Source organism: Nicotiana attenuata, chromosome 7 (assembly GCF_001879085.1).
Source record: "Nicotiana attenuata strain UT chromosome 7, NIATTr2, whole genome shotgun sequence".
NCBI lineage: Eukaryota > Viridiplantae > Streptophyta > Magnoliopsida > Solanales > Solanaceae > Nicotiana > Nicotiana attenuata.
This window is the reverse complement of record NC_031995.1, coordinates 45,029,794-45,042,673: the sequence shown is the minus strand read 5'-3', so window position 1 is coordinate 45,042,673 and position 12,880 is coordinate 45,029,794. Positions and strand designations below refer to the sequence as shown.

Below are 12,880 nucleotides of genomic sequence, written 5' to 3'. Positions count from 1 at the left end.
TGAAACCACAAATAAGCCAATATCTCCTCCCTTTAGGATTAGTAGTCTCAAGTACCTCCGGGGCTGATAGGATTGGGGCGAGTAATAGCATGCAATAGGTAAACAAGACCATTCCGCGCTTTAATACCTTAACGGTGTGGGAAAGGGTAGATATGGATATGATGACCACGCGATAACATCACGTGTAGCCCCTCATTGAGGAGTGATTACCGGATGTTGTGTGGGGTGATCCATATTATTTGTAAACCTAGGACTCCCCTTTCCCTTTGTTCTTTGTTTCTTTTAAATCTTTTAAAACCATTTATCTAAGAAACTCTCGTTAGTTCTTTCCGACTTTGTTTATTTGTGACCATTACATGAAAATCCCCTCTTATTTGAAACTCTTACTTGCCTATGTGTTATTTTTATTTAAGTCACAACAATAGTTTGGCCGGAAACCACACTAGTGAATCCTGAGGGGTGCCTAACACCTTCCCCTTGGGATAATTTCAAGCCCTTACCCAATCTCTGGTTACTTGACTCAAACCCTTCTTGGTGTCCTAATGCACTTAAATCATTAGGTGGCGACTCTTCAATCCAAAACCCAATTCCCAAAAGGGAACGAGTTGTCTTTCCAAATGTCATAAACCCGATTTCGCGAGAAAAAAGGGGGGCGCGATAGTGGGGAGTATAAGCAGAGCATGACGGGCCAACTCAATAAACCCGGTCTCATACTGGGTAACAGTCATGAAACCCTGGTGGAGACGCTCAAACTGCCTCCGATACATCTCCCTCTGAGTAACGGGAAGAAACTTCTCCAAGAATAGCTGAGTAAACTGCTCCCAAGTCAAAGCTGGCGATCCGGCTGGTCTAGCCAAATAATAATCTCTCCACCAAGTCTTGGCAAATCCAGGCAAGCGAAAAGTAGCAAAATCGCCCCCATCGGTATCAACTATCCCCATGTTCCTGAGAACCTCATGACAGCTGTCCAAATAATTCTGGGGATCCTCAGAAGGTGTACCGCCATAAGTAGTGAAGAGCTTGGTGAGACCTATCCAACCTCCACAAGCCTCCGAAGATGTAGCTGATCCATTACCAGTCTGTGCGGCTGCTCGGCTGAAGAAGCGATATGTGAACTCGCCATTCGCGAAAGAACAAGAGTAGAGGTTTCAATTAGCATTGAGAGAACAAAATCGCACGACAGGAAAGAATAGATGTGAAGTTTTTCCTAACTCTGTAGCCTCTGGGATAAATACAGACATCTTCGTACCGATCCCTCAGACTCTACCAAGCTTGTCTGTGAATTGTGAGACCTATGTAACCTAGTGCTCTGATACCAACTTGTCACGACCTGGATTTCCCACCCTCGGGAGTCGTGATGGCGCCTACTAGTGAAAGCTAGGCAAGCCAACTAACTGAACTATTTGACCTGTCTTCCATGTTTATTTTATTTAATGACTTAGCATCAACAGTTTATAGCAACATAATTTAAAACGCGGAAGAATTAAATTGTAAGCTTAACAATACTGCGAATACCATCCCATAACAAAACCACCCAAGATTTGGTGTCACAACTTCACAGACTGTCTAAGAGTACTACAAATAAGGGTCTGAAAGAAATAACAAAATACTGTCTCTAGAACTACGTAAGAGAAGCAGGAAAAATAGATGGAGGGAGACGCCAAGGACTGCGGACGCCTGCAGGACTACCTCGGGTCGCCTGGTAAGTAAGAAGCTAACACCTCACTGCGGTCCGAAATCTGCAGCACTGGGATCTGCACAAAATAATGCAGAGTGTAATATCAGCACAACCGACCCCATGTGCTGGTAAGTGCCTAGCCTAACCTCGGCGAAGAGTGACGAGGCTAGGACCAGACTACCAAATAAACCTGTACAGTTATCTAATATACAACAGAAAATAAAATAGAAATAAACAAGTAAAGATGGGAGGGGGTACATGCTGCGGGGTATATCAGTATCAACAGTAAACCAAGAATAAAGGCATAAGGACAACATAGAATTCACAGCGAAACAGTAAGGAACTTGTATCCAATCCATAAACACTTTGTATCAACAATTATTGCGGCGCGCAACCCGATCCCAGCATATAACAACATTGTTGCGGCGTGCAACCCGATCCATACCATTTATCACTGTTGCGGCGTGCAACCCGATCCAATTATATCATTTGTTGCGGCGTGCAACCCGACCCAAATATATCATTGTTGCGGCGTGCAACCCGATCCAAATATATCATTGTTGCGGCGTGCAACCCGACCCAAATATATCATTGTTGCGGCGTGCAACCCGGTCCAAATATATCATTGTTGCGGCGTGCAACCCGATCCAAATATACAATCAACATCAACCATAACAAGAGTCCCGGCTAGGGATCAATAAAAACTACCACATCCCGGCAAGGGAGTCAACAATAAGAATGAACACATCCCGGCAAGGGAAAATCGGCTATAACCAAACTTGTTCCAACATCTAGTACCTCAACTAACACAAATGCTCAACCATGAGTAATCTCTACGAAAATAATTATAAACCTTGCTCAACACAGGGAGTAAACAACTTTGACATTCGTAGTAGTTCTCAATAACACAATAATTTCAATTTAAGACTCACGGTCATGCTCGACACCGACGTATAGATACTCGTCACCATGTCTATACGTCGTACTCAACAAGAAACAAGTAGCAAATAGGACACAACTCCTAATCCCTCAAGCTAAGGTTAGACCAAACACTTACCTCGATGCCACGAACTCAGTTCAAGCCTCAACTATAGCTTTACCTCGTGATTCCACCACCAATTCGCTCATATCTAGTCACAAGTTACTTAATTACATCAATAAATAATTTCTAATGCATGGAAATAAATTTTCTAAAGCTTTTCCCAAAAAGTCAAAAATTAGCCCCGAGCCCACATGGTCAAATCCCGAGGTTCGAACCAAAATTCGACTACCCGTTCACCCATTAACTCAAATATATAATTTGTTTTGAAATCGGACCTCAAATCGAGGTCCAAATCCTCATTTTTTGAAAAAATTAGGTTCTACCCAAAACACCCAATTTCCCCCATGAAAATCATTGATTTTGAGTTGAAATCATGTTAAAAGGTGTTAATGATTGAAGGAAACTAGTAAAAATTGACTTACAATCGATTTGGAAGAAGATTTGTTCTTGGAAAATCGTCCTAGGGAGTTCTTGTTTTGAAAAGATGTGAAAAAGGGTTGTTTTTCGGCTAAGTATAAAAAGTTGCAGGCTGCAGTTATGGGAATTGCGAAGGGAGGTTGGGAAATGCGAACTGTGAATTGCTAAGGGAGGTTGGAAAATGCGAACTGGGAATTGCGAAGGGAGGTTGGGAAATGCGAACTGGTAATTGCGAAGGGAGGTTGGGAAATGCGAAGCCTACAGGCCTGCAATTCCTTAAGTTCAAAATTTTACCCCGTGGCCTATCCAAAACTCACCCGAGCCCTCGGAGCTCCAAACCAAACATGCACACCACCCTAAAAATATCATACGGACTCGCTCGTGCATTCAAATCACTAAAATAACATCAACAACTATGAATTTAGCATCAAAATCATGAAACTTTCTCAAGACTTCAAATTTCCAATTTTCTCAATAGCTATCCGATTCACGTCGTTTCAAGTCCGTTTCTTACCAAATTTTACCGACAACACATATAAATCATATTGAACCTGTACCGGGCTCCGGAACCATAATACGGGCCCGATACCACAGGTTTCACATAACATTTCACTTTCAAAAACCTTTACATTTTTTCGAAAATAATTTCTTTCAAAAATTCATTTCTCAGGCTTGGGACCTCGGAATTCGATTCCGGGCATACGTCCAAGTCCCATATTTTCCTACGGATCCTCCGGGACCGTCAAATCACGGGTCCGGATCCGTTTACCCAAAATATTGACCGAAGCCAACTTAATTCATTTTAAAGCCAAATTTTATCATTTTTCACAGATTTTCACATATAGACTTCCGGCTACACGCCCAGTCTGTGCACGCAAATCGAGGTGATGCTGAAAGAGGTTTTTAAGGCCTCGAAATACAGAATTTAATTTAAAAACAAGTGATGACCTTTTGGGTCATCACAGGTTGAGGGGTACATTATCTGTCGCCTTGGTTCTGTTTCCTTGGTTACCTGCCATGGAGACTTTTGTACGCAGAGAGAAAAGAGATAAACCCCGGTTGTTTGTTAGATTAACAAGTCGATAAACTTGGTTGTTTGTTAGATTAACAAGTCACGCGAGTTGTGGATCTAGTGGAAACTAAAAAATTGGTTGAGAAAATCCCCACAAACGGCGCCAAATTGTATGACCCAAAATTTAGATCTAGGCTTGTACAATCGAATTTTATATTAAAGTTGGTTTGATCTTAGCCAATATTAATATCCAAAAGATAGACCAAATGTCTTTGTAGTAAGATCTCACGTGTGCTATTTGAGCAGCAATAACAACAAGAATGTTATAATCAATAATCCAAGAATATGGAGGATAGCAATAAATAGCAATAAATGACAGTTGGAGGCATTAATGTAAATAAATGGATGTGGGTCACCTGAAAAGGGGAGAGATTCCTTAATATTCCTTCTGACAAAGATAGATGGTAATAAGCCTTTGAATAATCGGATCCTCCTTGGATCGTGGAACAAAAGATAGATAAAAATCTAGAAAAGGTGGATTTTGTACGTGTATGATAAAGTAAGAATATTCAGAGAATGTCAGTGTATTATTTTTTATAATGAGTGTCTAATCCCTTCTATAACTACATATCTTTCTATTTATAAGGGTACATGAGCCATCAAACCCTAAATAATACGCTGGAAAGAATATTTGCTAGAATATTCTCTGGGGAACCTTATTTCTAAAACCAACCGTTACTACTCTACTAAAGGGAATGCTCGTCTTGGTCCTCTACTGAACCTCCTCGACCTCATGACGTCGACCTTTTGAAACTACATTGAAGACATGTGGCAGCCTTCGAAGGCTTTCTTAATTTCAACTAGGCCCACATATAATTATGGTAGTTTTTAGTCCATGTATTTCCAAAATTAAATTATTTCTAACTATAGAAAGATATTATTTTTCTTAAGATAGATTGTAAAAGAAAGAATGTTACATAAAGTGGGCAGAGTGAGTACTTAGTAACAAAAATCTTTTAGTAGTATGCTTGCGATTTAGACAAACCAAAACAAGAACTTTGACATTTAAAGACACATGGGTTACAAATTCAAGTAGGAATATGGTAAAACAGAGAGAAGAAGAAATGGATAGGAGTGAGATCCGATAATTATTGCAAGAAGTGGATATGGCCTTTGAATTGGGATCGTTTTACTGAAAGTGTAATATTTCTTGGTGTTTCATAGGATTTAGGACTAAGGTTTGTAAATATTCATGTGCTAACCATGTTATATGAACAAATTCCAACTCTAATTTACATCAATTTGGAGGATTATTAACCTAAGAGTCACATATTATTCTTACTGATATAGCTCTTTACGTCGCTATTAGTTCATTGTCTTAACTTCAATTTCAAGTCTCAGAACCTCCTTAAAAGGACCGGATAACTAAAGATGTTCCATCGTCATAACGGAAGAGGAAATAACAGCCTAGGAGCCTAGTTCTCAAAGTCAGTTGTTCCTATTTGCAGCTAATCGACGCATTAAATCAAGTTCAAACATTTCACTAGCTATAGCATTCGACCATAAACGATAGACTAAGGGGGTGTTTGGATTGGCTTATTTTAAGTGCTTATTGGCTTTTAAGCCATTTTTTAGTTTGTTTGGCAATGATAAAAAGTGCTTAAAAGCACTTATTTTTAGACATAAAAAGTACAAAAACAAGCCAAAAGCTGGGTATTACCAACTTATGGCTTTTAACTTCTAGCTTAAAAGCTACTTTTTATAAGTCAATCCAAACACCCTTTAACTAAAGTTGCTTATACAGTCCAACCCCGGATAAAGAAAAGAGTATGAGTTCCAGCTAGTTTAGATTGTGCAGTTAATTTATTGAAACAACAGAACAATTAGTGTAGCGTCTTTGGAACACCCAAAAAAAATAAAAGGGTAAAATACTCGACTCTGCTGGGGATCGAACCCAGAATCTCTGGTTTCGTAGACCAGCGCCTTATCCATTGGGCCACAGAGTCCTTCTTGAAAATATTTTGCTTAAATATATTAAAATATTTAGTATATTACATTTTACAGAAACAAAATGGTGGTGAGATGGTTGATGATTATCCATGTCTAACCACTGAAGAGAGAAAAATCCCTTCCAACACACTCTTTTTCTACTTTTCTCCTTTTTTTTCTCCTAATATTCCACCCACTTTCCTTTTCAACAGAAAATAAAAAGTGTATATTCTGAAGTTTTGCCTTTGAAGGTATTGAAAAATATGGGATATTAGAGCAGCATCACAAAAGCATAGTGGAATTTCATACCAAAGGTTTTAGTAATAAATAAGATTAATAATGGGTAGTGAAAACAAAGAAGAGGAAAATCAAGAGAATCTTGTTCAACAGAAGAAGAAGAGTTCATTAAGGAGTAAAGCAGCACACTTTGTATCAGATGTTGCCACTGTTATTCTCAACCCCATTTCTGATAAACCCTTAAAGCCTCGTCCCCCTCCTGTACCCGTAAGTTTAATTATTTTTTGGGATTTCGTGATACTAATTAATCCTTTCTTTTCTGAGGTTAATAATTTTCAGCTCTTGAATACCCAATTGGAAATTGATCAGCAATAACGATTTAGGTTGACTTGCGTAGTTGTGCTCCGCTTAATTCTTGAGCTACTTTTTCTTTGCTAAATTGCAATTTTTTGGAGAAACATTCTGGTTACTGCTTACTACAGTAGTAATTTTAATTTTGACCTATTAATATTCAATCTGAGATTTATGCTTTGGGTCTGTGTAAAATATAATCTGGAATCTTTAACTGAACTGGGTAATTGCTCAATTTTTTCCTAATCATAGTTTAAGGCAAGTGAGAATTTTCTTTTCTTATATATTCTTGTTGGAGTTTAACTAATATCCACCGACCGTCTTTACACTATCAGGTCAGCTTTACCTAGGTAATCTGCCTAATTTTCAAGATTACAAATTCCATCTTTTTATGGAGGGTTATCTGTGAATATCTTTTGAGTGACCTTATAGTGTAAACATTTCTTTGCACTGTCAGTATACAACAACAACAACAAACCCAGTTTAATCCCATACGTGGGGTCTGGGGAGGGTAGTATGTAAGCAACCTTACCCCTACCTAATAAAGGCAAAGAGGTTGTTTCCGGTAGACCCTCGGCTCGAGGAACAGTAAAAAGTTACTGTCAGTATCGAGTAAAGTCAGTATATATAAGTTAAAACTCTTTTTGTTGGTTTTCAGAGGGACTCAATTCAGGTAAATCCTATCTAGTTTGTTTCTAGTTGATTTTTCCGCCATAAGGTAATCGTTAGATTGTCTAGGGGTTAGAGAAGTACAAGATATGACTAGGATTGCAGCATCATAAGCACTTTTTAGTATTCACTGCTTGTTATTTTAGATGAATACTGCAGCATAGATAACATTATAAATATTGGGCCATATAATTTGGAATGCAATATGAGTTTAAATGGAGTAACATGGTCAGTTATATAGCCGGGCTCCAACTTGTTTGGGACTGAGGTGTATTTGTTGTTGTTTTTGTATAATTTGGTATGCAGTATACTCACAATTAAGAGGTTTTGTAATATTTCCCATTTTCATCTTACTGTGAGTTTTAGTTAATTTAAAAGAGTATGCTAATAATATTTCTTATGTTTCTTTAGGAAGATGAATCTGATTCAGAGGGAAGTAAGCATGAGTCATATGCAGAGGAAGATTCCAAGGATTTAGTTGATGGTCCTGATACATCTTCTTTCACCGCATTTCTATATTCTCTGCTGTCGACCTCAGGATCTGTGAGTAAGTCTAACATTAGTGGCAAGCAAGACGAGTCAACACCTGAACCTATAATGAAGGAACCTAGCAGAAGAAAAAGTATACTTTCCAGGGGTAAACAGTCCCTTGGTAGAGCGTTTCACGGAGTCGCTAGACTAGGCGGCTTTAGAAATCAGGGTTCTGCAAAGGGCAGTTCTGAGATGGTGTTTGATGATGGAAGTAATTCCAAAGTTGCTGGAGATGATCAGATACCCTTGGAAGATATGAATCAGAAACTTCCTCAGAACAATCTTCCGGAAACTTCCGAGCCGTCAATGCTCCTCTCTGAGAAGGCTAGAAGCGCTCTTTATGCTGCATTGCCAGTGCTTGTGCAGGACAGGAAGTGGGTCTTGTTATACAGGCAGGGGATCATAAGTTGAATTAAATTTGAATTCCTTTCTCAGCAGCATCTATATGCTTAATCTCTCTTCTACTTTCCAATTTAACTTCTCGTTTCTGTTTTGCCAGTACATGGAGGAATGGAATATCACTCTCAACGTTATATAGGAGAAGCCTACTCTGGCATGGCATCAGTCTGCTGGTAATTATTTTTAGAGATATATATTGCTTATAAAGAATTATGTACCAGGAGTAACGCGTTGGAAAATAGTTTTGTTTACAGTTTGAACAGTTGTTTGATTGCTTATGGTCTACATAGATAAGACTTATTGTTTTATTGTCGGTTAGGTGTGTGTATTTCACTTCTCGAAGAATCTACTGTATAATCTCCATTCCCTTATACGAAAATCTGTTTGAACTTAACAAAGAGTAGAATCCCCATGCTGGCTTATCCGTGGAATAGGACCCAGCTATCTTATGATTTATGAATGGATGATCAAATATTCCCAGGTCCTGTTATCTTTTTATGGCCTAACTTGTTAATGTTGCCGTCGCAGTCCAAATCATATTTTCGAAAACCAAGTAATCCTTCCAATTTCAGGGAGGTCAGCTGGATTTATATTTTCACTGAAAAGACGAGGTGTGTCCTTGTTTCATAACAAGACCTAAGTAATGCCTCTCCTGGCTGACAAACTCATAGTTTGGTAATTTATTCCTTCTGATAGTTTTGGAACTCAAGATTTCTGGGTTAGGCGTTATTGTTTTGAAAAATAAAAAAGATTGATCATGAGCTGGAAACGCCTCTGAAGCTCGCTGTGTGCCATTTTTGAAGTCAAAGGCGGTAAATTTTTCACTTTAGTTTTTGATTCTAGCTGGTTGCTCTTTTTGTATGAATCTGAGCGCTCTATCTCTTTTTGCGTTATTGAAGTTAAAATCATTCCTGTGTCTGGTTTCTTTTTCTTTTCTGTCACTGTGAATTGTGGATGTAGTCATTAAGACGTCAAACTTACAGATTATTAAATCTGGTATGAGACTCTAGTTGTGTCTCTCTCATGTCGTCCATATCTTATAGGTTGTGGGGGATCACAACGGTGCTGTATTTGGTGGCCTAGTTGATGCACCATTAAGGGCAACTACTAAGAGAAGATATCAGGTAATTTTGAGCTGAAAACTCAAAACATGTCGTTGTGTTTGAGTTTCCATTTTTCTTCTTGATTTTGATTGTGTTATATGACAGGGTACAAATAATTCATTTGTTTTCTCAAATGTATCTGGCCAACCTGTTATATTTCGACCCACAGGTATCTCTTTTTTCCTTATATTTTTACCAGACATTTCATGTTTGGAGAACAAAATTCCATTTTTGTTTTTTGTTTGCTGTCCTGTATAAATTTGATTAATACATTGGGATGGGAGTGGATTGTTCAGCCTCATTATCCTTTGTTGTTTGTGAAATATATGATCAAAAGGAGAACTAAGATAGTGGTTCACTTGTGGGAGAACATGGGGTTGAAACATTTTTTAATCCATTGGTTACATGATTTACTGTCATTCGAGAGATGAAAACATAAGCATACAAGCTATAAAATATTGTATTCATGGTGTATACCAAAGATGTATCAATCAATCGTTTTACTATTTTCCAGAAATTAGTCATATTTTCCTCTACGAAATCACGACTGTCCCAATCCTGGCATGATCGCATGACTGGAGCGGGAGGATAGGGGATAATAATCCCTGAAAAAATGTGGGATCATTTATCTCGCATTGGTTGAGTGTTTTTATTTCGGCATAAATAATCCCGGTTTTTTTTTTTAACCACAAATGTAGTATTTTTATACCACACTTTATGTGGGATAACAATCTCGGATTACTAATCCCCAGAAAAAAACCACAAAATGACACTCTTGCTCTTCTCGAGAACTTTTCTCCCAAAGTCTTTTAAGAAAGCCAAGGTTAAAATTGGAGATAAAAATTTATCCAAGACTATCTAGTGTATTAAGACATATGATTTATATTATACCCACATATTTCATTTTTAGTCAAATGATCCAAATAAAAAAAGGGTTGTCCGGTGCTCAAAGCATCTCGCATTCACGCAGGGTCTGGGGAAGGGCCGTACCCCAGGGGGTGTGATGTAGACAGTCTACCCAATGCAAGCATTAATGGCTACTTCCACGGCTCGAACCCGTGACCTATAAGGTCACACGGAAACAAGTTTACCGTTGCTCCAAATTATTTATTGGATATATTTTTAATTATCAAATATCTACCAATAAAAGTATATCCAATAAATAATCCCGTCATTATTTAATTTAAACCCCGTGTTATAATCCCAGTATAACTTGTTCACAAACCAAATGACCCCGAACTGTTTCTGTTTTTGACTCTTATTATTCAATTCCTTGCTTTTTATGGATATGTTTTCGATCAGCCTTAGGACTGTTTAGAATTCAAATCAATTCTTATGACACTTATACTGGTGCCTAAGTAGGTGTCAATCGCTATTTCACTGTCTGCTCCACGGAGTATTTAGCTTTGGGAGGTGGTGGTCATTTTGCTCTCTACTTAGATGGGGATCTGTAAGATTTCTTTCTCCTTTCTTTTGCTCCTTATTTCATTGCTTTATGTTTTTTAATAAGTAAAGATGAAATCTTATAAATGGTGTAACAACACTAAGATAGTGCATTACAAATTGTGCAAGACCCCCCTCATATCTAACATGGAACTACATCTTTAACAAAAGCCAGGTTGCACCAAAAAAGCTAGCCAAAAGATTGTGTTGGCTATGTATGTTTCAACTTATTGAATCTAATGTTGAGTTATGTTTGTATGCCTTTTCACCACTTCTCACTTAGTATCATAATGTCCTCCAATTAAGGGAGAAAAAGGAGGATTATCGAATGCCCCACAGCCTCTTGGGAGTTACCTTCTTCGTCCATCCAATTTTAGGTTGTCATGTCAAAATTTGAAATATTAACCTTCTCAATGAACTCAAGGTAGAAACTATCATCATCATCGTCATGAACCTCACCTTTTTGACTTAATATATTTACTATGAAATCAAATCTTATGATTTCAGCTTATTTGGGATTAATTCAAGTCGACTTTTTCAGGCTAACAGGTTCAAGTGCAACATCAGAAACTTATGGAAATTCTTGTTTGGCACACACTGAAGACTTTGAAGTTAAGGAAGTTGAGGTAGACTCGCAACTGTATCTCTGTGTGTTTTGTGTTTGCATACGTGTGCGGGTTGTGGCCTGCCTTGTCTATGTCTGTATATCTAAATGCATGCGTGTGTCAGCCTGTCACAGGGCAGTTTGTTTGCACTTAGCTATATGAAAGTTAACTTTAAGAGTGCAATATACATTTATCATGTGCCATGCAGTTATGGGGCTTTGTATATGCTTCCAAGTACGAAGAGATGGTTTCCCTTTTGCGAACGGAGGCACCTGGAATTTGCCGCTGGTAATTACCGCTTTTCAGATGCTTCCCTTCCAGTCTAAATGATCGTGTCTGTTGGATGCCCGTGCTTGAGCACCATGTGGAATGCAGGATAGTTTTTGTACATATTTTGTCACATGTTAAGCAACAATGTTACACTTGTATAGATGTGTTCCCTTACATGTATAGCGAACAAGTTTGATAAAATGCTCCTTTCTTCTTATTTGCTTTGGCAAATGAGAATGAATGTGAGAGCCAACTAAAAATATTCCTTAAACTTTTCTCCAGTGACTGAGGCTAATGTGCGAAGCCATGATTTGAAGTTTATGGGCTTGAGATTCTAGTTCTTTTAAGTTATGGGTTCCAAACTAATATTGTGTACATATTCAATGAATTTCTTAAGAGAAATACAGGGTTTGGACCAAAGTTACTGGTTATGCCGAACCTATAATCTACACTGCTGATGCTGCAGAAGAATATTTCTTTACTGAATTTAAGATGCAAGCTAGACTTGTTTGAGCAGGTGCTTGGTGTTGTCTATTTACATCCGAAGAGTCGAAATCTTTGACAGTATAATATTTGGTCCTGGTGTTGGGTCAAATTAAACCTCTCAAGCCATATTCTCAAGCAATGTTTTAAAAGGCGGGGGTGTGAGACGAGGCGATTTACCTCTGACGAGGCGAGGCGTAAGCCTTGAGACATGGGGCGTAAGTTCCACGGATCTATAAATTTTACTAATTTCATGAATTTTTAAGATAGTATAAAATAACAAATAATTATAAAAGTACATTAAAATCACAGAATTATAACAAATAATATATTTAAAATATTAATAAATTATAATTCAACTATGAATAATACGAAAAGTATGACATATATCATAACGAATAGTTGCAATGTCGTTACAACTCAAACATCAAAAGTAATGTATTCGATACGAAATCTTATATGTATCTCTTAAGGAGTAATGAATCTTGAAAGAATTCCGATATTATAATTTGATATTTTTCTTAAAATACTCCTTTTATTTAATATGCTTTCTATTTGAAAGAGAATTTTTATAAAAACATAATTCACAATTTAAATATGATTCTCAAGCATCATTCATTTTTTAAGTTTCAACAAGTTAATAAAGTGACA

General features: G+C 37.7%; 1 protein-coding gene and 1 non-coding gene across 2 annotated transcripts; one reads left to right on the top strand and one right to left on the bottom strand.

Annotated features, from left to right (window-relative positions):
* TRNAR-ACG lies at window positions 6,083-6,155 on the bottom strand. The gene has a single exon. It is a non-coding gene; the product is annotated as a tRNA-Arg (tRNA).
* LOC109229014 (oxidation resistance protein 1) lies at window positions 6,241-12,177 on the top strand. The gene is made up of 8 exons (XM_019394312.1): window positions 6,241-6,642; window positions 7,807-8,318; window positions 8,426-8,498; window positions 9,369-9,449; window positions 9,534-9,597; window positions 10,791-10,878; window positions 11,413-11,497; window positions 11,685-12,177. Exons 1-8 carry the CDS (start codon window positions 6,478-6,480, stop codon window positions 11,766-11,768), a joined length of 1,152 nt encoding a protein of 383 aa, XP_019249857.1. The 5' UTR covers window positions 6,241-6,477; the 3' UTR covers window positions 11,769-12,177.

What these genes read in the sequence shown, in the direction of transcription:
- LOC109229014 (XM_019394312.1), top strand. Translation starts at nt 6,478, where the DNA reads ATGGGTAGTGAAAACAAAGAAGAGGAAAATCAAGAGAATCTTGTTCAA. An exon ending in AAGTGGGTCTTGTTATACAG is followed by an intron (nt 8,319 to 8,425) that starts GCAGGGGATCAT and finishes CTGTTTTGCCAG; the next exon opens with TACATGGAGGAATGGAATAT. An exon ending in TTGAAGTTAAGGAAGTTGAG is followed by an intron (nt 11,498 to 11,684) that starts GTAGACTCGCAA and finishes TGTGCCATGCAG; the next exon opens with TTATGGGGCTTTGTATATGC.